General features: G+C 39.1%; 1 protein-coding gene across 1 annotated transcript; it reads left to right on the plus strand.

The window, feature by feature from the left end:
• Positions 1-12683: 12683 nt before the first annotated feature.
• On the plus strand, positions 12684-18276 carry LOC309545981 (matrix metalloproteinase-18-like). The gene is made up of 10 exons (XM_082245446.1): positions 12684-12859; positions 13549-13793; positions 14515-14663; positions 14753-14878; positions 15081-15242; positions 15352-15466; positions 15995-16128; positions 16343-16502; positions 16814-16917; positions 18107-18276. The coding sequence occupies exons 1-10, from the start codon at positions 12758-12760 to the stop codon at positions 18256-18258; spliced, it is 1449 nt and encodes a 482-aa protein (XP_082101572.1). The 5' UTR covers positions 12684-12757; the 3' UTR covers positions 18259-18276.
• Positions 18277-25128: the final 6852 nt, after the last annotated feature.

The raw sequence follows: 25128 nt of genomic DNA on the forward strand, positions 1-25128 counted from the left end.
GAGAAGAACAGTCAGCTGTGTGGCAGGCTGTGTATCGCGGGTGGCAGGTGGCAATCGGAGCCGTCTGCACCAGGCATCAGAGTCCCTGCTGCCAAGTGGGGACGGGAGCGCGCTGCTGCTGGCACTAGCTCGCCCCCTAGCTGCAGGCGTGCGACTGACATATACCTATGAGGGCCGGCCTGCCGCAGTATTTCTGCTGCGGACGGTCCGAAAGTGGTTAATTGAACAAGCTTACGTTAAAGCTTATTGATCAATCTGCACCAGATTCTGTGTGCACCATTTTTAAGCCAGCCACATATGGTTCAAATTTATCCATGTATCAGCAGGCTGAATGTATCCAAGTTGATTGATTGATCAACTTGGGTACAACTGGCCTGCCGGATTTTACATGCGAATATTGCAAGCGGCTTTTATAGCCACTACCAAAAACCATTGTGTTCTCCTGGCAGGGAAGGTTTCCCCCCACACCCAATGGCTCAAAAGGAGGGATTCCCCTGTCAACACTGTCTGTGGTTGTAGGAAAGAAATTAGCTCCGTCTATAGTTGGCCTTAACCTTCCCCCATGAGACCCTTCAAATAAAGTTAAAAAAAAAAATGATCTCAAACTGACAGTTGTTTTCACGGATGTTTTACTGTGCAGGCTACTGTGAACAAGCCCTTATAGACAACATATTTTCTTGGCATGATGACGCTTTTTTTTTCTGTTATGGAATTTGAGCCTGAAAAAAAAAATGGGTAGGAGATTCCTAATAGTTGAAAGAAGAACTGGCTGCAACCGGTGCTCACTAACTGTAAATGACAAACGATGAGCCCTTATTTGGTTACTTTCCGCCAAGGTGTTCTGTAATCAAAAGAAGACATAATAAAAAGCAAACTGAAAATCATTACAGCAGATGTTGCAAGGCTCTGTTTACCATAGTTTACAAATTAAAATTCTTCTACATGATCAGACGTGTGTAAGCACTAATTTGGTACAATAAATCGGAAAACTATGCACATAAGTGGTGAGGGACACGTGAGCTCTCTCGTCTCTTGATGGTATAGATTTAACTAATTTTGTAAAATAGGAATGAGATTAGGAGTTTTCCACCAATGCTTTAATTTTATAGAGCAATCAATAGTAAACAGAAACTTACAGTTCAACAAATATGCTTGGGTAAGCGAAACCAGGATCCTAATCACAGACAAAATGGGGTTTATTTGCTAAAGCTAGAGAGGGCAAATTTTGTTACAATTCTGCAGAGAAACCAATCAGGTTCCAGGTTTTATTGCTAAAGCTTAATTAAACAAGCTGAGGTTAGAAGCTGATTGGTTTCTCTGCAGAATTGTGACTAATTTTACCCTCTCTAGCTTTAGTAAATGAGCCCCAATGTGTCCCAGCATATTCCAATGTTTATGGTACAATATTGCCTCCTAGTCCTTACAAAATTGAACATTCCATTGTCTTCTTAGTAAAAAATGATTCAAAAGCTAGTGTCATTGGTACTTTTAAATATATGTGAGTAACAGCAGCGACTAAACCATGTGATATAACCAAAGTCCAAAGTCCGTTATAGCAAAAAAAAGCCACGCTCGTTAAAAATAAAGTGAACAAACCTCAATATACATTGATCAAACAACAATACAAGATGTACAATACAAAATGTGACACGATGTAAAAAGTCCACATGAAAAGGTAGTAGTGAAGAAATTCTTCAAAGTATTATTCATTAAGGATTTCAACACCAAAATCTGTAGAAGCTCCTTCAGTGAGACACACCACCTCAGTTAACAGGGACGCTTACCAGATCCTGTTGACCCTCTATCGCTAGAGAGGTCAAACAAGCTTAAATAGTAACCTTCAGTGGGATAATGTAGATAAATATGCACTCCTAAGGTCCCAGACTACCGCCATGTGTCTCCAGGCCACCTGTATCAATTGCCAGGGAACAGGGTATGTAGGGAGAGAGACGCTCAAATAGTGTAACACTGCTTAATCTCTTTATTATAATAGTTTAAAAAAGAGGGCATATTTATCTACATTATCCCACTGAGGGTTACTATTAAAAATCGTTTGACCTCTCTAGCAATAGAGGGTCAACAGGATCTGGTAAGCGCCCCTATAAACTGAGGTTGTGGGTGTCAGTAAAGGAGCTTCTACAGATTTTGGTGTTGGAATCCTAATGAATACACTGTTACCTTTTCACGTTGACTATTCACCTTTTATTTTATTTATATCTTGTTGCGATATTTGTATTGTTGTTTGATCAATGTATATTGAGGTTTGTTTGCTTTCTTTTTAATGAGTACGGCTTTATTTGCTATAATGCTTTCTTAGGGCTCTCTTAGAACATGATTACGTAGCTGTATTCCAGTAATGCAAAGTAGACATGCTTGTTACCACAGCATGTGCGATCAAAAAAGAAATTACTGGTACTTCTTTTGTATTGGCGCTGATTCAAAGTAAATGGAATGTAGTAACACGGCACACTGAAATGCACCATACTTTCATAAAGTCTCACCATGAAGTTTAATCAAAGCAGTTGGCTTCCGACATAATCCCAGTCCTAAGCCTTGCCCCTCTAGGAGGGACGTAGTTTAGGGTGTGTACTATGTTGGAAGCCAACTGCTTTAAAAAAACCTCATGCTGAGACTTTATGGAAGTGTGGTTTTGTACTTCATTTTTACCATATGTGCTGAGCTCCCAAAGCCGACACCCAGTGTGGAGAGGGACCAGAGGAATATGCTTGGGACTTGGAACAGTGTAGCCTATTCTCTATGACGCATGTGTTACTTTTATACAAGTTAGTTTACTTACTCACAACCCCTCTTCTTCTGGCCAAGTGTTCTCTACTAGAAATCCCAGTCACAACCTCAGTCCAACTGGCGACAAAGACTGGAAGGTCCTTATGTCAGTTTAATGTGCATTTTTGGATTGGTTCCTTGGATCTGCCACTAAAAGAGCCAAAGTATCAACACTATAAAAAAAAACAGCTAAACTAAAAAAACAACTAAAAATTGAGCCTATTTGGTTCAATTCCAGTCAGTTTAAATTTGCATCAATATGACCATATTTGGACTTGTCAAATACATTATTGACAAACCTCAATCCTTTCAGGAGGCACAATGGACACTCCCATAAAAATCATGAATGTTGTGAATTATACTGAGTTGGTCACGCAAAACCCCCAAGTCACTTGAAAGGAAATGGTGTTACTCATTGTAACCAAATTTCCCATTTTGTCCAGAGTAAATTTAAAAAAACAAAAAACAAATATATTAGTGTTTGCTATGAATACAGTAACTACATATATTTTGTGGATGTTAAAATTAAGCTTCAGTATAATTGCAAGGTAGATGTGAGTTTATAAATTATATAAACATCATTGCTAAATACAGAAAGGTGATACGTCATGCCTACAAGAAAGAAAAATGACAACAAAAAATAAACTTACTTACACTAGAAGAATAGAGAAACTGAATTTAAAGTGTTTGTAAATGTAAAGCAAGTCAAACAAATGTAAACAGACAAGGCCCCATCATTAAAGATTTTGCCCCATTTTCCATCATTAAATCTAACACAATCACCTTTTTTGTAGGCAGTGGGGTCTCCATGAATCCACAGAGATTCTGGACTTAAGTAATCATACCTATGTGAGAATATTCTTGTTACTGTCCTAAAGGGAGCATACCTCGTCCTCTGGATACTTCTGTGTCTGCTATAAAGATAGGAGGTACTGATTGTCCAGGCACCGGTGAGGGGTTTTGTGATCGCATGATTCATACATACAGGGCCGCTGATAGGGGGGGACTACTAGTCCTCCTGTTGGGGGCTCGGGCACACAGGGGGCCCCAACAGCACAGAGAATCCGTGTGGTTGGGCAGAAGGACAATTACAAAAGGAAGCCCTATGTGGCTCCCTGCAATAGCTGAAAGCCAGTTGCTCCCCCTCCTGCCAGAGAGACACAGGGCATCATTCCTGTAATTGCTTCTCCGACACCGATCCCCCTCCCTGTTCTGTCTGCTTCGACCCCCCCTTCTTCTTGTGTGCCCCCTTTCACTGTGTATAATATTAATCAAACATTTCAATAAATAATTTTAAAAAATTGTACAAATAATATAATTGCAAACATTTTTAACGTTTAAAAAAATGTATTTATTTTTTTTTGTAAAAAAAAATTAAACAAGGGCTAGTTCACACAGGTTGTCTGTTATGTTTCTGTTTGCTAATAATGATTTTAGTGTATTTTTAGTGAAAATATTGTCTTGGTATATTCGGGGGGCCTGGCAGGTAGGCTGTGCGGACCCCTATGATTTCTAACAGCAGCCCTGCATGCATACATTACATACTAGGATTGCTCCTCCATTGAAATTCTTGATGGAGCAGCAATAGTGAGCTGTGAAAGCATTGAGTGAAGGCCACCCCATTTCACTGTGAAATCAGCCCCTAAATAATAGTTATATTTCTCTGAATAATAGTCAGATGTAATGCAAATTATAACTTGTGTATGCGATGGTAGCTACACTGTGAAAATATGGGAAGGCTTGGCTTCTTGGATAAAAAGAACATTTACAGAATAGTTGCTGAGTTTTCAAAATATCTGGTGTTCAGACCACGTAGTGCCATCTAGATAGGGTGAGGGTGCATTTTACTAATGAGGAGTCAAAGTATGTGCAAAAGAGGTGACCGGCCACTGACCGCACTCTTTCAAGACACCTTTGAGAGGAAGAGATGTTTTTTTTCGCCTCCTCAGTAAGAGAGAGATTTTCTGGATAGTCAAACTTAGTCCTAGGATTCCAGATGGCTTAAACTTTGAATGTGATGTTACTGATTATTATAAGTGACCTTCTGTTTATTTGTTTTTATCCGTCCTTTAGTTTATATGCCTGGAATCTGGATATTTATACCTCCATTTGATGTTCAACTTTCTTGAGTCCTATGCATTTAGTTTTTTATGGTCATATTAAGATTTATTTCCCAACATTTTAGGGTTGCGTTAGTCCCTCTACCCAAATTGTATAGACTTCATTGTCAGACGGATTATTGTTACAAATATACAGTATACAATTCTTAAAATATATTTTCCTAAGGTATTTTTTATTTTTTTATGACGTTTGGATTATTCAATGATCTTCTCCGACAGTAATCAGTCTTTGGAGCCCTTTAATAATATTTCCATATTACATTATTCTGTACTGTCCTTTGACTGATATATTTGGGCTCTGTGGGATTCAATCTTTTCACCTCCAACCATTTACTTACTGTATTTATATTTTGTTGGTTAATTGTTATTAGGATTTTTTAAATTCATTCTTATCTCCAGTTTTTGTTCACATGTGATATTATATATATGCATATCGAGAATAGACCCAAACTTTGTTATTTATTCAGGTTTTGTAATATTAGAATTAAATATGTTTTTTGGTTACAGCCGTTACAGCCGTTATAGCAGTTTGTGCATGTCTAAGGCTTGTATGAATAGGCTTCTATTTTTTATTATTTGTTTATGACTTATCATTTTTTGATACTCATATATCATGCACGTATGTATCATTTGATACAATGGTTGGTTGTCTTTCCTTGCCTACATTTGTATGGTTGGGTCGGGTGACACCTATACAGGAATCTCCTGTTTTCTCCTTCTGTTGTCACCACAGCAGTCTTTAAGCACTTATTGATTCAGCTGTTATTCAGGTATATAAGCGTTAACTACACATGTGCTTCTGAGGTTATGATTAAGCAAATTTAGTTTGTGAAACATGTTAACCTTGCTGCTACAGTCCTGTTGTATCGTGGTCTAGTGATGTGGATTTTTACCATTAAAGCATTTATACTTCTGAAGATTTGAGTGCGGTCTACTCTTTTGCACATACTTTGACAGTCTTTCAGTTCACGGACTGGACCAGCAACAAATCTTTAGTACAGCTATTATATCACCCGGAGCAATGTTGCAGCCTTTCTTTATTACATGAGGAGTCCTCAACTGGGCTTTAAAGGATGATGAGGGAAGAATTTATACATGAAAGAAAAACAGGACAAATTAGGACCGAAGAGTGCAACAAAAAATAACTAAAGCCAGTAAATCACATAGTTTGGGGCAAAAATGTGCCTAACAATGTGTGTCAGAGTCATGGGCATCACATCTGGTAGGCACGAAAACCCCACTTCTGCGGATAGAAATAAACACTGTTCACTGGCACCATTCATAATGGGGGGGGGGGGGGGGTGTGCATCTTCCCTGCCTTAGCAACACAGAAAAAGGGGGTAATACAAAAATTGCTTGCCTTGAAATATCACTCCAATAAACAAGATCCAGTGAAATGAACACACTTAAAACATATCCGTGTTATAAGCATACTGAATCTATCAGACTATAACCCCCAAAGTTACAGAATTAGGAAGATTTGTGTCTTGTAGGAGACATGGGGAAGTAGAGATTTTTTAAGGAATAGACGTCAAAAGATTATCTACGTACATAAAGATGATTTATTTTTAATTTTTTTACATATACAGAAACATATCTATGCATTTTCTTTTTCCAAGAACTGACTCATAAAGATCCCCTACCTCTACAACTGTGAGTTCTTTAGAACTATGAACTGTCATTCTAAAGATCTCCTGCCGTCCTCAGGACAAACTTAGTACTACAGCTTATACCATTTTTTCGAAACTGTGTAAATGGATTTCCTTCTTTCCTAAAGCTTTTTTCCCCAAGTAGCTACTTTTGCGGGTTAGCCAGCATTAATAATTTCTTTACATGAGCTTATTTATACTCAGTAGTTAGACTTAGTAGTCCTTAATCCGATATATATGTTATCTTTTCAAAAAATCCAATGTTTTTAGAAAACTGAAATTCTTAATTATGTTTTTAATATAATTTTATAAATGAATTATTTTTTTGCCAAAGCTGCAAGATGTTAAAATAAGTAAATGCAACAAACAAACAATGCTCTTGCTAGTGTTTACAACATCTACAAATCTTTACGAGTGCTATGAAGACGATATACTTTTTATAAGGGCTATGTCCATAATATAAAATCACCAAAAATTGTAATTCTCAATGTTTAAGGACATTACATATATGGGAGGAAATTAAAAATAAAAAAAACATACAAACACTCACTATCCTTCTAGAACTGATCTACTGGAAGTTGGTCTGCAATGAATGGGGTGGGTATTGGATCAGCATTGGAGAATTATTGTTTGCTATTTGACCCCAGTGCTGGTATGCATGGTGCTTTGTGCACATTTATAATTTGGGTGTTTATATTATTGTTTTTATCAAAGATTTTTAATAAATTGAATTACAATATGAGCATGATGTTTCTTGTGTTTATGTTGATTATATTGGTGAGTGTACTTGAGAGAGCCAAAAAGGGGTTCTGTAAATTATACCATCATTGTGTTTTTGACCTTTGCGATAATTGCTCCAATGTTTTTGGTGAGCTGCTTTCCAGAATATGGAGCACTGGGCACAGTAACAAAGCGCACTGGTGGCAACAGAGAATAATATTATAAGAACTTCATCACCTATGGAGACTTTTTATGTCTTCCCATTGGAATAATATGTCATGTATATATTGTTTCACTAATACTGTACATAATAGCTTCTCTTACGTGCTTGCAAATTTGTAAAGCTCTGTTTAGTTTTGGTGTATATTTTTTTGAAGAGGTATATGATCTGGAAAATAGCCGCTTCTATCACTTTATCCATTTGCCTAGATAGTAGTTTTATACATCAGGTCCATTTAGTGTTTAGTTTAGTGTTTTTGGAAGAACATTTTGAATTTTTATATTCCTGCTTGTGTACTAATTTTTGAGATTTCAAATCTGGTAATACAATAGGGCACACAGACAGCAAAAAAAAGTTGACAAACATTCCAATCTTTCCCCTACCACCTATTAATTAAAGTTCTCTTAATTCTGCTTGTATCCAAGTTGGAGAAACACTCCTCACTTCCTGTCCCAGTGGCTCAACAGGGAATTAAATGAAACGCACCTAAAAGGTACACAGGGAGCAATAAAAACCTGAGAGAGAATATAACCCTTTCCCACAATATCCAAATGAAAAAATAATTTTTACAGGAGTTGTATTCTAACAAAAAATAGCACACAAGCCCCTTAGTAAACTGATTTTTCTTTATGCTAGAGCAATACAGTTCTGCTTCTCCCACTATACCATGAAAATAAGTCTGCAAGAAGCCAAATTTGTTATTTCTCTTTTGGATAGAGTAGGGAATAGTTCAAGCCTGTCATTTCACTTTTTTCTCCCCTAGTGCCATTTGGGGAAATTTTGATTCTTTTTCTAACCTGGGGACCCAACAAGAAGTCAGAGGAAATGTCTAAAATGTGAAGTCAGTTCTTCTTTTAGCCCAATTACCAAAACAAGAGTTCCATTGGAAGATTTATCCTCTCCTCTTGTTCTGATGACAGCTGTAAAATTTCGGGTTTCCCATCACTTTCTGACACAGTCAGTGGTCTCCAAGACAAAAAGAGTAGGGATATACTTGGGTTTGATCTGAACCCCAGTACAGTTCTAAGCCAGAAGGAAGCTGTTAAGACAGCCCTATCAGTTGCTGGCCAGAGTTCCCAGAACCATAGCTTCAAGTACACAAAGGAACAGGTATGCTTGTGTATCATTAACCTAATATGGCCACATGACCATAATAGGACAATAATGTTGGCCTAATATTATCATGTGGTTATATTAAGTTAATGGTGTCATGAGCATCCCTGTCCCATTGTGTTTGTGAAACTGCAGAGCAGGGAATACCCTGCCTGCAGCTGATTGGCCTAGCTGCCTTTCAGAATCAGCCCTAGATGTGTTTGGACCAAACCTAAGAACACACCAAGCTCAGGAAAAATCTCCTTAGGAGGTATGTAGACAATAAAAACTTGAGAGAGGTTCTGATACTCAATTACTCTATCCAAAAAAAACTACAAATCCTTCAAGAACAGAATCATTAATGAATAAACAAAACAAATGATGCAACTAAATCACTAAAAAGGAACAATTGTTATTGCCAATGGTAAGCAACTTGTTTAAAATTTGTGACCTCATATAAACACATGTCTCTTACTGAGATATAAACACACCCTAAGGAAAAAACCCCAAATCATTCTCTTATTTCCATAGCCTGTCAGGAAACGGGGAGGATGTTACTATCTGTGTAAAGATCAGGCTGGCTATCGTAATCTAAGGAAAGGAAGAAGTCTATAAACTCAACAACACAGTGACTCATGTCTATCTGAATTAACACAAATGTGTTGGTGATTATGAAGGACATACTAGGCAGCCCAAGAGCCCACATATGTCGTAACATATGGGAAAATTCAGGTGCAGGCAATTTGGCTTGTAAGCTAAGGTAACCAGATTTTTAAAATAAAATCCGGGACATATTTTTTTTTTTACTAGTTATGGTGGCATTCAGCAACTTATAGCGGGACTGCAATATTGCGGTGGACAAATCGGACAAAAAGTGACACTTTGTTGGAACCAGTGACACTAATACAGCGACCAGTGCTAAAAACATGCACTATCACAGTACTAATGACACTGGGAAGGGGTAATATCTAGGGCAATAAAAGGGTTAAATGTGTGCCTAACAAGTGTTTTCTCACTGTGGGGGAGGTGCTTTTACTAAGGGAAGGCATAGATCCCTGTTCCTGTTTTACAGGAACACAGAATCCATGCCTTCTGTACTGACAGAACAGTGATCTGCCTTGTTTACATAGGCAGACCGCCATTCTGCCTGCGTACAGAACGAATGGTGGGTACCAGTGGACATCAAGTCCACCAGTTCCGCTGATCTGCTCCGATACCCAGAAATGCAGGATCACGTATATATAAAATAAATATGCTATGAGGCGGTCGACAACTGGTTAAGATCATCAGCATTATGATAACTCACAGACACTCTATCATGGCTCTGGCTGGCTCTGTCACATAACATGGCTGCTGGATGCTGATGTTGTTAACTTATGTTATGACCAATAATTAGCACCCAGCAACCATGTTATGTGACACACTGTGACAGAGCCAGCCAGAGCCATAATAGAGTGCCTGCTGCCTGTAAGTTATGATAGCATCCATTATGTCATAGAGACAGGCAGAGTGCAATGTTGTCTATTCACAGACACCCCCAAAGCACACCTGTATTGAAGCCTTGAAGGCACTAGCAGCCCCACTGCTGGACACTGTCGGCTGAGCTCAGCTGCCTCTCTCTGCCTAATGCCGCCGCCCATCTCACAGCTTCTCAAGTCTCACTCTTTCTGGCTACTACTTGGTGAGGAGCTGAGCTGAGCGGAGGAAGATTACTCCACCGGGGAATGCAAGGAGATAGGCAAGCAGGCAGCTGGCCGGGACTTATGTGCAGCCCTTTGGTGATGTCAAGGACTACACTTGATGCCTATCATGAAAGTTAACCACAGCTACCTTAGATGATGCAACTGCATTTGTTTCAGTTTTTCAGGCCCTAGGTCCCATTAAATGAAGATGAACAAGGGCAGACATGTTGAAAGTTTAGCCTGAGTGACAAATATGGCTCACTACATAAATTACAGTGGAGAAATGAATGAATGATAGGGCAGTTTGCGATTCACAGCATTACCATGTGAAAATAAAAGAATAAATAAATAATAATGTAATCAAATCATCTAAGAACTGGTAAACTGTAATATATATATATTAGATTTTGGCTTTTGGTCTTAGATACACTTTAACCACTTTACCACCGGAGGATTTTGCTGTCTTCTGTCCAGGCCACTTTTTGCAATTCGGCGCTGTGCGAATTTAACTGACAATTGCGCGGTCGTGCGACGCCATACCCAAACGAAATTTACGTCCTTTTTTTCCCATAAATAGAGCTTTCTTTTGGTGGTATTTGATCACCTGTGCGATTTTTACTTTTTGCGCTATAAACAAAAAAAGAGCGTTTATTTTGAAAAAATAACAATATTTTTCACATTTTTTTATATGAAATTCCCCCCCAAAAAAATTAAAAAATCAAATTTTTTTTAATTTTTGGCCAATTTGTTTTTTGCTACATATTTTTGGTAAAAAAAATCACAATAAGCGATTTTTTATTGGTTTGCGAAAAAGTTATTGCGTTTACTAACAAAGGGAAAGATTTCTGTCATTTTTGGTGTTTTTTTTTAACACGTAATGCTGCTCCTCCCCTGGCCCGACTCCCGCTGTGACTGAAAACAGCGGGAGCGAGCCTCCGGCGGCGCGCGCGCGCCGCTCCCACAATGGGCGGAGTCCAGCGACGTAGGTCTACGTCGCTGGACGGGAACGAGACAATTTGCTGCAGTAGCAGCAAAGTGAGCGGGGCTAAAGTGGTTAAAGATTTTTTCAATCCTTCCACATACATAGAGATGTGATTGGTGTATACAGGTTAAGATCTATTTAACGATCTGACACAAACCTTCAAGCCCCGCAAGGCTACCTTTACAGTGGCCAGTGTGTTAAAACACAGGTATTCCAAATGTCAAGTAATAAATAGTAATGAATTGGAGTGTGAAATATCTCCTGCAGCCAGGGAGAAGCAAATTGGCAACATTTCAACACTTTTACTAATTTACCATGTGTGCGTTCTGTATAAGTGAACATGTGGTGACAGCGGGTCGGGTAGACTTTGGAGGCTTGATGTATGATACACGGGAGAGTTTCAAAAAGCAAAGTAATAAACATAAATGGCAATAGATTTAGAAACAGAGGGCATTTTTTACGCTGTATCTTAAGAGGATCAGCGAATGCATTTTTTCTTTATAATAAGTTGTAGGTGCAACCAATAAACATAGTTGAATAATAATAATACAAATTAATCAATACTAGCAAAGGTGTACACGTTCCAGAATTGAAAAGGTTATGGATATAACATTGCTAAAGAAGTGTCTTAGCAGGCAGCATGTGCAGAAGAAGAGTTCAGAGAATATGGCTGTGGGTAGTATGTGCAGGAGAAGAGTTTAGAGGGTATGACAGTGGGCAGTAATTACAGGATAGGAGTGTGGAGGGTATGACAGAGGACAGTATTTGCAGAAGAAATGTACACAGGGTATAATAAAGGGCATTAAGTGCAGTTTTTGTCTGCAAAACGTCATCTTGCTTACATCATACTGTCCTAAAAAGATAAAATAACTGAGCAAAAGATTATAAGTTTATAACAATAGTAATAATAATAATATTAATTATTATTATTGTTATTATTATTAATAATAATAATACTAATAATAATAATAATAATAAGTATTATTATTATTATTATTATTATTATTATTATTATTATTAGTATAATTATTATTATTATTTGTAGTAATAATAGTAGTAGCATCGGTTTCGCATTATTTTTACCGTAATTTAAACATCTTTTGTATTATAATTATCAATATTATTTGGAATTTTCTATTTTTTTAATCTAATTCACTATTATTTACTATTTAATTCTATTTTTTAAACTTTGTGAAAATTATAGCTAATTGACCACAAGTTCCTATTTGTAAGCTTCACACCAAAACCTCTTCCTGATCATTAATCATGTATAAAGAAAAAATGTTGCACAAGAGTGGGCTTTACTTAGTTTGCACTTTGTCATAACTTGTTGTCAGAGAATGAAGTTTATATTTTGCTGTGATTGGCGGAAGTTGTAAATGGTGAGTCACTTTCTGTACACTGGCTCATGATTCCAGGTATGGTATAAAAGGACAAGCCTGGGACTAAGAAAATCATCAGAAATCAGAAACTTTTGAGAACCCTGAGGGATCATAAGACTTCCAGAAATGAAAAGCTTGTTTCTCATCGTGCTACTTTCAGTAGCATACTGCTCAGCTTTTCCAGCTGAAACTTCACAGGACAACGAAGAGAACGCCAAGTTTGCTGAAGTGAGTATATTAAAGGGAAAGTATAGCCCTATCTGTTTTTTTATGTATCCAAATGAAAGGGATCAAGTTCATCTTGGCAATGTATTTATAAACCTTGTTTCTATTGTATTTCTTATCATCAGTATAAGTGATCAGGGCAAGTCGTACTTTTTAGTGCTGTACAATGAATGCCCCTTCAAAGGGATGCTCACCCTTAAAATTACGTTTCCTCTTCTCCATTTTCTTTTTTTTTACTAGATGATTAACAAGCATTCCCCTTGTAATCAAGGGAAAAAAATAATTGGGGGAGGTCGAGAGTTCCTCTTTAATATACCCTTAGTGAACATCTACTAGACAATTCTGACCAAAATGTACAGACTTTCTATGTGTTTAAAATGTTACCCCTTAATATAGCACAAAGAGCCAATGGAGATTTCATTTATTCAATTAGAACCACTTTAGAAGAACATTAAAAAACCCGCAAAGGGACGTATTTATAAAGCAGTGAATGTGACCTTAACCAAACAATCAATGTCATTTATATTATAACATATGTCAATCTTTTGCACAATGTTGGATGAATCTTTAATGATGTTCCATTTTAATGATGTCTTCCTGTTTTATCCATACATTCTTCATATTTCCTCCTGAATCCCTCAAAAATACAAAGATAAAATAACAGAGATTTCTTTTTTTTTTCAAATCTACAGGATTATTTAAAAAAATACTACAACCTTAAGACAGATGGGGTGCGCCAGTCCAGGAAGAAAACTACCAGTCAATTTTCAGAGAAGATTCGCCAGATGCAGGAGTTCTTTGGTTTGGAAGTGACGGGAAGTCTTGACTCGGAAACTATGGAAATGATGCAGCAACCCAGGTGTGGGTTTGAAGATGTGGGTGAATACAGCATATTCCCAGGAAACTCCGGATGGAAAAAGAGAGATCTAACATACAGGTAAAAAACAAATTCTATTGTGTTACCTTTATAGACAGTAACGTATAGGTAGGGTTCGGGAGGATAACATAATAATTGTGAATTAACATAAGGAATGTTTATCTCATAAATGTATCTCCAGCCGAAATCGTTTGGTTTTATTTGGGATGGGGAGGTTTAGTTTTAGTAACTCTTTCAGGTTTTTTATGGCTGCTTATTACACTGCTGGGGAAATTCACTCTCCCTGTATTGATAGTCATGGTCAATAAATATTTTAAAGTTGACATCTGAACAGTAATAGAGGGAAAATCTTCCAATGGGGACAGCTGTTTGGATGGATATATGAAAGAAGGAAATCTCCCCACACTTAAGAGATTTCCCCTCACTTCCTGTTGTATCTCTTGGAGAGGAAATTAGGAGAAATTTCTACAGCAGTATACTCAATAAAAAAATACCAACCAGACAATGATTCTATTAGGTTGACTTTAATGGCTTTCCTGAATATGGCCCTCTCAAGTAAGTTTGTACACCTGCAAAGCACACTGACACCAGCCTCCATCAGACTGAAAGGTTACATAATATAAAACAGTTGATTGGTAATACTGGATGCTCTACACATACTGCATGAAAACCATTCTGATAGTAACTAGCACATTAATTATATAGGACAATGTGTGGTTATATGGTAATGTTCCTTTACAAAGAATTTGAAATAATAGAACAATCTGATTTCTTTATTTAGAATAGTAAATTACACACCGGACATGCCCGCTGCTGAGGTGGATACAGCTATCCAGAGAGCCTTCCAGGTTTGGAGTGATGTGACCCCCCTGACCTTTACTCGAATTTACAACACTGTTGCCGATATTGAGATCTCATTTGCAGCACTAGGTATGTTCATAAGTCAATGGCATGCCATATCAGACTGTAAACCTTTATAACACATAGAGAGATACATTTTCTATTTTCTTTTTTTACAGCGCACAATGACTACTATCCATTTGATGGTCCACATGGAACTCTGGCACATGCTTTTGCTCCAAGTAATGGAATTGGAGGAGATGCTCACTTTGATGAAGATGAAACATGGACTAGTGGATCTAGAGGTGAGTTTTGTTTCTCTGTTTAGTAATATACAAAATATTTATAATCATTGTAAGATTATAGTTATTAAATGAAAAATTATTTTCTTTACTTAAGAGTATGATAACTATAGTCGTTGTATGGTGTCCCTGCTTAGATATGATACAGCTACAGTACAATCGTTTACAGTGTCCATTCTAATTTGTTTTAATTATTTAATTTAAGGTTATAACTTGTTCCTTGTGGCTGCACATGAATTTGGCCATTCCTTGGGTCTCTTTCACTCTAACGATCCCAGCGCCCTCATGTACCCAACCTACCACTTCACCGAACCCAGTGAATTCCACCTGCCTGACGATGACGTTAGAGGAATTCAGTCACTCTATGGTAAGAGAAAGGAAATCACTACCAGATTCTATTAGGAAGAGAATGGATGATTCTACAATTTATAGAAGGTTGCTGTGGCATACCATTTAACCTTGGTACTTTATTACAGGAGCCAGCGAAGCCCCAGTAGAACCCCAACCACCAAGCACTCCCTCTTCCTGCCAGGCAATCACTTTTGATGCTGTGACAACTTTGCGGGGAGAGATATTATTCTTCACCAACAAGTAAGCTTTAAACTTAAATGAATTTTCTTTTTTTTTTCTTTTTTTATTATCCTTTAATGAGAATTTATGCCGTTTTACATAATAGATGACCATTAGAGTGATCATTTTTATGTGAAATGCAATAATCAAAAAACAGAAGAGAGTGTTTTTAAAGAGTCATGACAAATTATATGCAGTTACATAATATAAAATAGCTTCTCCCTAGTATCACTAAGACGAAAAAGGGCAATAGACAGCTCATATCATTTATAAATTTGATAATGTCACACATAGTTTTTGCTGTTTGGTCACCACTTGAGGCTATAAGCCCATTGTCACAACTCAAAGGGCTTGAAAATGTGCTTTATAAAGAGATATTAGCAACATGAGGAACAGTGCTAGGCTACATAATAATGACCTCTGTAAACAATGTAACTAAGAAACAGAGAGGAATAAAAATAAATGTAGTGAGGTCATGTTAATGCAATAGTCTTAGATTAACACTAAAGATATACAAAGAATAATTATTTAACTCTTTTGTATTTCTAGAACCTTTTGGCGCCAGATTACTCCGAATTTACCGGCCGAGCATCCTTTAATCAAATCATTTTGGCCTACCCTTCCAAATCACATTCAAGCTGCTTACGAGTACAAAGAAAAGGACAAAGTCATTGTCTTCAAAGGTGTGTACTTCTTATTTGTATGTGGAATTTCGTGGAAATAGTATAACCTATTTAGTTGTTAGTAGATAACATCTTTTTGTGTGCCCCTGTTGGTCACATTGCATGCCTAAACAGATTCTGGAATGTATAAAGTATTGTTTTTTGTTGTTGTTGTTGCTAGTAAATAGATTGTTATATTTTATTTAACCCAATATTTATTTATTTTTTTTATTAGGTGCTAAATATTGGGTTATTAATGGTTATGAAGTCACAAAGGATTCACCGAAAAGCATCTATGACTTGGGCTTTCCCAGAACTGTTAGGAGAATTGACGCTGCAGTCCATGATGAAAACACAGAAAAGACCTACTTCTTTGTAGATGACAAATTCTGGAGGTAAGACCAGTTTATATGACACTTTTATCTAAAATTAATGAAAGGATTTTAATTGGTGTTACTTGGTAAGGATAAAATAAAATGATATAGTATTTAAAGTTAACATGTGCCAAGATCATGCACACTAAAGTACTTATATATTCTAAACAAGGAGTAAAAGCACTGAGCTAATTCACCTCTGCATCTATAAGCATTTGGAAGAAAATAATTTTCATCTTTAGGGACCTTTGAGAGTGAATAACTTCACAATAAGTCATACAAATGTTGGAAAATCAAATCGTTTCTTCTAACCTGTCTGTATTTCCTTTTAGTTTTGATGAAGAAAAGCAGACAATGGATTCTGTAACTCCAAAGAAAATAATTGATGGCTTTGCTGGTGTTGGAAATAGGGTTCATGCTGCTTTCCAAAAGGATGGTAAGTAAATGTAGTAGAAAATTGTATTTTATTTAGGGACCCCTTAGGAGTCAGACCAATAAAATAAACACATCTTTGAAAACATTCAGCAAGAAAACAAGATGAATTTAAAGTTTAAGTGCCGGTTCACATTTATGCGATGCGGGAATGCTGCGAATATACAGCGTGTTCCCGCATCGCATCCGCAGCACATGCAGTTCACACTGCCATATGCGATATGCCGGGGGTGTCAATTCAAAGTTTAGGACACCCCCAGATCAGATCACATATCGCAGTGCGATCTCAGAGTTCGCACAGAATCGGATCGCACTAGTGTGAACCACCATGCAATCTAATTCTGCTGCGGACCAAAAAAAGGGTCCTGTGCGCGTTCAGTGCGATTGCGCTGTATGGCTGAATTTGCACCGCACAGACATCGCATGTAATTTTAGGAGCAGTGCGCTCCGAATTACATGCGATCTCTGTGATTGCATAAATGTGAACCGGCACATAGAGGGATATTTACTCGTCAGTGTGTTAAAGTAGTTCAAAGTACAAACTCAGGAGGAAAACAAAAGATTTGTGCAATTGTGTGTAACTCATTTCCTGTAAAAAGGATGATGGATCTTTTGATTACGTGCACCATAAAACAAACCCATGCTTTTAGCCATGCAGGGCAAAGCAACAAGTTCCAAGTACACTATATTACCAAAAGTATTGGGACGCCTGCCTTAATATACACATTAACTTTAATGGCATCCCAGTCTTAGTCCGTAGGGTTCAGTATTGAGTTGGGCCAACCCTTGCAGCTATAACAGCTTCAACTCTTCTGGGAAGGCTGTCCACAAGGTTTAGGAGAGTTTCTATGGGAATGTTTGACCATTCTTCCAGAAGTGCATTTGTGAGGTTAGGCACTGATGTGGACTAGAAGGTCTGGCTCGCAGTCTCCTTTTGAATTCATTCCAAAGGTGTTCTATCGGGTTGAGGTCAGGACTCTGTGCAGGCCAGTCAAGTTCCTCCATCCCAGATTCGCTCATCCATGTCGTCCATTGCCACCTACCCTCTACTTTTTTATAAAGTGTGTGTGTGTGTGTGTGTGTGTGGGGGGGGGGGGGGTCATGTTACCCATTCTCCAAAATGAAATTACTTAATTTTTTTTTTTTTAAGGAGGAAAATATAGATAAAACAAAATATTTTTTTTTCTTTTCAGGACTGCTTTATTTCTTTGATGCTACCCGTCAGTACGAATTCAGCACCGCTAAAAAGAGAGTCACCCGTTTACTGAAGAGCAACAGCTGGCTGAAATGTGGAAATGTGATTACCAACAGAGTGGTCAGCCCAAAGAAAGCTCTTATAAAATAATTTATGTCTACTGCCTTTGTCATATTTGCATTTATTTGTTTAACTTATAAATTATTATAATATTTTATAAAAGATGTTTATAAAATAAATTTTGTACGATATAAGTACAACTTTTTGTTCTTTACTATATAGCATGGGGTAAATAATTGATTTACATCTTAACCCCCTATTAGGCCATCTGGCCCGTAGATGCACAACATGGAAGTCTCTTCCTTTAACCCCAGTAGGTCCGGTAAACCTTCTTAAAATGTTTTTTCTACCAAAATTCTGTTATTTTTTCCAACAAACTGCTGTCCCATTACCAAAAACCTTTTTTGGCAAAACTGACAAATGATTTCTTTATTTTATGGGCAGAAAAGACTCCTAGATCAGTAAGAGGAGAAGTTTGGGAAATGGAAAAAAAATAAACACATATAGTCACTTACTGTATATAATTGCAGCATCCTTCCAATGCTGCAGCTGTCCCAAGCCGGTTCTAAGACTGAAAACCAAGTGATCACATGACCACTGGTCGCTCAGTTCTCTGTCTTTACTGAGCAGCGGGCCCTCCACTCTGTCTATCAAGCACTCACTGGAGCGTCAGACGGGCCAGAAGCAGCTGGCTTAGGCTTTCAGTGGCATGTTTCCGACCCTAAAGTATGGATCCCTGCAGAGCCTGAACCATTGCTGGACCATTTTGGATAAATCTGGGTCACAGGAGTTCAGAAATAAGTACACTCCTGTAAACCACAAGAGAAATATGGCCAAAAAAAAGCTTTGGCCATACTTCTGTTTTAGGTTTGCCTTACAATCACCTGTTACTAAAGATAGCACCGGTTTTCCCTAATTTTCTAACCTATTACTTGGCTGGAGTCCTGGTTACAGTGCTCTGGTGCTCTTCACCCATCCCCGAGACAATACAGCAGTAACTTTCGAAGCTGCACTTTTGGGATCATACTAAAAAATGAGCAACCTGCCCTTTATAGGCCCTCGCTCTAACCCTGTCATTTACCACTCCACTGAAAATTATTCTTACAGTCTGGAGACAGGCTAGAGCAAGATATGAAGCTGAAGATTCTGTTCTGCACACTCTTCTTTGGAAGAATCTCACTTTTCCCCATTTACGTAATATTAAGGACCCTCAACTTTGAGCTAGCAATGGAATAAAAACTCTAAAATATCTCATGCCACAGGACTTCCTGTGAGATTATGAGACACTTAAAGCCTCCTTCCAACTACCCAATTCCATGTTTTTCAACGTTTTACAGGTGAGAGAGGCAGTAGGTCCATAATTTCCTGCTCAGATAACATTAAACTCTGACCCTATAGAAGGTTTGCGATTAACTGAAAACTAAATAAATCAACTCCCCTCCCTATACCTTGGGCTAACTACTGCTAATATTCAGGTTGACTTCTCTCTACCAGAAGTGACAAGATGATAATCCATCATTGATTCAGGAAGACTGGAATGAATGCCTAAAACACTTTTTAACTGATATGATTTCGGCCAATCCTCAATTGACAGCCACATGTCATAGCTACCCAGTAGGAGCTGCTTGGTAGATTGGGTTCTTGGTTCTTCTGTCTCGACTCTGAGAACAACCTCAGTCCCACTGACATACCAGGTTAAGCAAATAGATACTGCACTGCTACTAGGAGCAAAAATAAAGATACCCTGCACACAACTAAAGTTCAGTATCAAAAAGCAAACATCAGACTGGTTAATGGTAAATTAACCCAATATACGTTTTGCAATAAATAGCAGTATGCACATAAATGAGTAATTAAAAGATTAGTTTGATCACTGTTCACTAGACAATATGTTCACTAGGCTATAGCAGCATAAAATGGAGTTCTAGGCAGCTAAAAAACCTGGTAATTAGTGATGAGACGAACACCCCCTGTTCGGTTCGCACCAGAACATCTCGAACAGGGGAAACGTTCTAGCGAGCATGAAAAATCACAAGTCCTCATTTTAGGGCTTAAATGTAAGTGACTATTAATCACCTGCTGGCCAAGGATTCAAACCCACAGCCTCTCACTCTAACAGCTATGCCACCGAGGCAGCTGAGTAACCTAAGACTCTCTCTGCCTAACAATTCTCTATCTGAGTTTGACAGCTCTTTTATAGGGCTCTGACATCACCAGAGCCCCATAATCCACTGCTCAGTTGCAATGAAAAAATTACTGACGTCACTTCAGAAGGGGCGGGACAATTAATAGGTTTTAATTAAAATCCAAAATTAATATTAATCATCCACTGGCCTGGGCATTCAAACTCACAGCCTTTCGTTTGCAAGACCATTATTCTACCAACTAAGCCACTGAACCAGCTGATGAACCTTGCACTCTATCTGGCTAACTAACTTCTATCTGAGTTTGACAGCCCTTTTATAGGGCTCTGACGTCGCCCCATAATCCATTGCTTAGGTGTAGTGAATAAATTACTGACGTCAGTAATTTATTCACTGCACCTGAACAGTGCATTGTGGGATGGTTTGTGATGTCAGGTCACTATATAAGAGCTGTCAAAATCAAAACAGCTCATTCCGTGGGAAGCGAGCGGAGAAGCAGGAGCTTCTTTTTTTTTTTTCTATTTTTCGGACGGATGGGCGACTGATCATCGGGGGACAGTATTTTTTTACTTTTTAACCCCTTCCGTACCGCGTCATGTCAAATGACGTCGGCACAAATCCTTTCTCGATCCGGGCGGACGTCATATGACGGCGCCCGGATCTCCCCGCTACTGCGCGCCCCCGGGGGCGCGCAGCGCGGCGATCGGGGGTGAGGCTCGTCCCTCGGACTGAGCCCAACCCCGATCAAGGTAAACAGCCAATGAAATTGGCTGTTTACCACGTGATCGGCTGTGTCAATCACAGCCGATCACATGAGCGGCTCCAGCGCGAGCCGCTCGTTCCTTCCTTAATGCGCGCCCCCGGGGGCGCGCAGCGCGGCGATCGGGGACGAGGCTCGTCCCTCGGACAGAGTCGATCCCCGATCTAGGTAAAGAGCCAATGAAATTGGCTCTTTACCACGTGACCGGCTGTGTCCAATCCCAGCCGGTCACAAATGTCATCAGAGAACACGGTAACTAGCTGTCACCGTGTTCTCCTCCTCACACACTGATCCTGTGTGAGGAGGAGATTGTGGTAACAGCTAGTTACCAAGTACAGTGCACCCCAAACACACTGATTGCCCCCCCCCAATAAAGAGCACCTGTCACTAGCCCATCAAAGTACCCGAGTACCTGTCACCAGCCCATCAGGTACTCTGATGACAGGTACTCGGGTACTCTGATGGGCTGATGACAGGTACTCGGGTACTCTGATGACAGGTACTCGGGTACTCTGATGGGCTGATGACAGGTACTCGGGTACTCTGATGACAGGTACTCTGATGGGCTGGTGACAGGTACTCGGGTACTCTGATGACAGGTACTCTGATGGGCTGGTGACAGGTACTCGGGTACTCTGATGATGGGTACTCGGGTACTCTGATGACAGGTACTCAGGTACTCTGATGACAGGTACTCGGGTACGCTGATGACGGGTACTCGGATACTCTGATGACGGGTACTCGGGTACTCTGATGACAGGTACTCGGGTACTCTGATGACAGGTACTCGGGTACTCTGACGACAGGTACTCGGGTACTCTGACGACAGGTACTCTGGTACTTTGAGTACCCGTCATCGGAGTACCCGAGTACCTGTCACCTACCCATCAGAGTACCCAAGTACCTGTCACCTACCCAACAGAGTACCCGAGTACCTTCCACCTGCTCATCAGAGTACCTGACACCTGAAGTACCCGAGTACTTGCCACCTGCTCATCATTACCCATCAGTACTCATCAGTACCCATCAGTACCTATCACCTATTAGTATCAGTACTGATCATCCGTACCCATCATCAGTACAGTATCAGTATCACCTATCAGTATCAGTACTACTCATCAGTACCTATCACCTGCCTGTCACCTGCCCATAAGAGTACCCGAGTACCTGTCACCTGCCTATCGGAGTACTCAAGTACCTGCCACTTGCTCATCAGTACCAGAGTACCTGTCACCTGCCCAGCAAAGTACCCGAGTACCTGTCACCCTTCATACAGCCACCATGTCCAAGTCCAAAAAGGTTTATATACGTCCTCCGTTTAAACCTAAATACCGGTGTTATGGCAGCAGATAGCTGCCATAACCCTGGTATTTTTTTAAACGGTGGACGGTTGGCTTTCCGATAAGGGTGGTCCCAGCGGCGGATTCGCCGCGGGATCACCCTTCCGGGGTGGCGGAAGAGGTGCCCCCCCCCCTCCCGCTGCATTCTGGTCCTTTTCCCCGTTTACCGGACCCGCCGGCAGCGGGGAAAACGATCCGGTCCCAGATCCTCACAGACAGGATGTCGAGTGAGGGCAAGCTTGCCCTCACTTGACTCTATGGTCTTGGAGGACTGGAGCTACGGCAAACGTCATTGCCTAGCAACCAGTTTAAAGGTCCCTTTTTTTTTCATTTTATTTAATTTTTTTTTTATTTTTTTTTTTTTATTTTTTCTATCTTTTAGTGTACTTGTGAGATCTGAGGACTTTTTGACCCCAGATCTCACAAAAAAGAGGTCCTGTCGTGCCTTTTTCTATTACAAGTAATGTTTACATTTCTTGTAACAGAAATAAAAATGATCATTTTTTTTTTTAAAAAAACAGTGTAAAAATAAAAAATAATAAATAAAATAAATAGTAAAAAAAAAAAAAAAAAAATTAAAGCGCCCTGTCCCCGCGAGCTCGCGCGCAGAAGCGAACGCATACGGAAACCCCGCCCACATATGTAAACAGTGTTCAAACTACACATGTGAGGTATCGTCGCGATCGTTAGAGCAAGAGCAATAATTTGAGCCCTAGACCTCCTCTGTAACTCTAAGATAGCAACCTGTAGAAATTTTTAAAATGTCGCCTATGGGGATTTTTAAGTACCAAAGTTTGTCACCATTCTGTGAGCGTGCGCAATTTTGAAGCATGACATGTTGGGTATCTATTTACTCGGCGTAACATTATCTTTCACATTATGGAAAACAATTGGGCTAACTTTACTGTTTTCTTATTTTTTAATTAAAAAAAGTGATTTTTTTCCCAAAAAATTGCGTTTGGAAGACCGCTGCGCAAATACGGTGTGATAAAAAATATTGCAATAATCTCCATTTTATTCTCTAGGGTCTCTGCTAAAAAAAAAATATAATGTTTTGGGGTTCTAAGTAGTTTTCTAGCAAAAACAACTGATTTTAGCTTGTAAACACCAAATGTCAAAAATAGGCCTAGGCAAGTGGCTAGGATGCATGATGATGCTCCTTGGATGTTCGGCCCCTCTATATGGCTAGGCTGTGAAAAAGTCTCACACATGTGGTATTGCCATACTCAGGAGGAGTGGCAGAATGTATTTTGGGGTGTCATTTTTGATATGTACATGCTATGTGTTAGGAATATTCTATAAATTTACAACTTTGTGTAAAAAAAAAAAGTTTTTATTTTTTCCCCACATTTTCCAAAAACGTGTGGAAAAAAATGACATGTTCAAAGGACCCATAATGCCTCATAGAATATACGTTGGAGTGTTTGCTTTCCAAAATGGGGTCATTTTGTGGACTTTTCCATTGTATTGGTGCTCTAGGGCCTTGAAAAGTGTGATAGGTAGTAAGAAAGTTTTATGTGTATTTATGCTCCTAAAACGCCTTATGGTGCTACTTGGACGTGGAGTCTCTTTTTGTGGCCAGGCTGTGTAAAAGTCTCACACATGTGGTATCACCATACTCAGAAGGAGTAGCAGAATGAATTTTGGGGTGTCATTTTTGCTGTGTACATGCTATGTGTTAGAAATAGCTTATAAATTGACAACGTTTTGGGAAAAAAAAAGAAAAAAAAATGTTTTCTTCATTTTCCCAAGAATTGTGGGAAAAAATTATAACTTCAAAAAACTCACCATGCCTCTTACTAAATACCTTGGACTGTCTACTTTACAAAAAAGGGTCATTTGGGGGGTATTTGTACTGTCCTGACATTTCAGGGCCTCAAGAAAGGAGATAGGCCATCAGTACATCTGGTGTGATCAATTTTCAGTAATTGGTACCATAGCTTCTAGACTCAATAACTTTCACACAGACTAAATAATATACACTAATTTGGGTTAATTTTACCAGAGATATGTTGCAGTATAAATTTTGGCCCAAATGTATGAAGAAAAATTAATTTTTTGCAAAATTTTATAATAGAAACTAAAAAAAAGTGTTTTTTTTGCAAAATTTTTGCTCTTTTTTGCTTATATCACGGGAAAAAAAAACCCCAGTTGTGATCAAATACCACCAAAAGAAAGCTCTATTTGTGTGAAAAAAATGATAAAAATTTTGTTTGGTTACAGTGTAGCCTGACTGAGCAATTGTCATTCAAAGTGTGAGAGTGCTGAAAGCTGAAAATTGGTCTGGGCAGGAAGGGGGTCTAACTGCTCTGTATGGAAGCGGTTAATAAAAGACTTTTCCAAAACTGGCTTTTGCCATTATTTTTTTTTGTACACTTTTTTGGTGAATGGGTAGGGGTACCATGTACCCAATATCAATTCACATGGGGGGTAGGATCTGGGGGTCCCCTTGTTAAAGAACCAGACAACCACCACCCAGGGTTGTGGGGAAGAGACCCCTGTCCCCATCAACATTGGGGCAAGGTGCTTTGGGGCACCCACCCCCCCATGTTGAGGGCATGTGGCTCACTCGCCCATACCCCCATCCTGGCCAGCCAGGCTGCGTGCTCAAATAAGGGTCTGGTATGGATTTTAGGGGGAACCCCAAGCCATTTTTTTTAATTTTGGCGCAGGGTTCCCCTTAAAATCCAAACCAGACCCGAGGGGCCTGGTACGG

The sequence above is a fragment of the Pelophylax lessonae genome, assembly GCF_965119305.1.
Source record: "Pelophylax lessonae genome assembly, chromosome: 2".
NCBI lineage: Eukaryota > Metazoa > Chordata > Amphibia > Anura > Ranidae > Pelophylax > Pelophylax lessonae.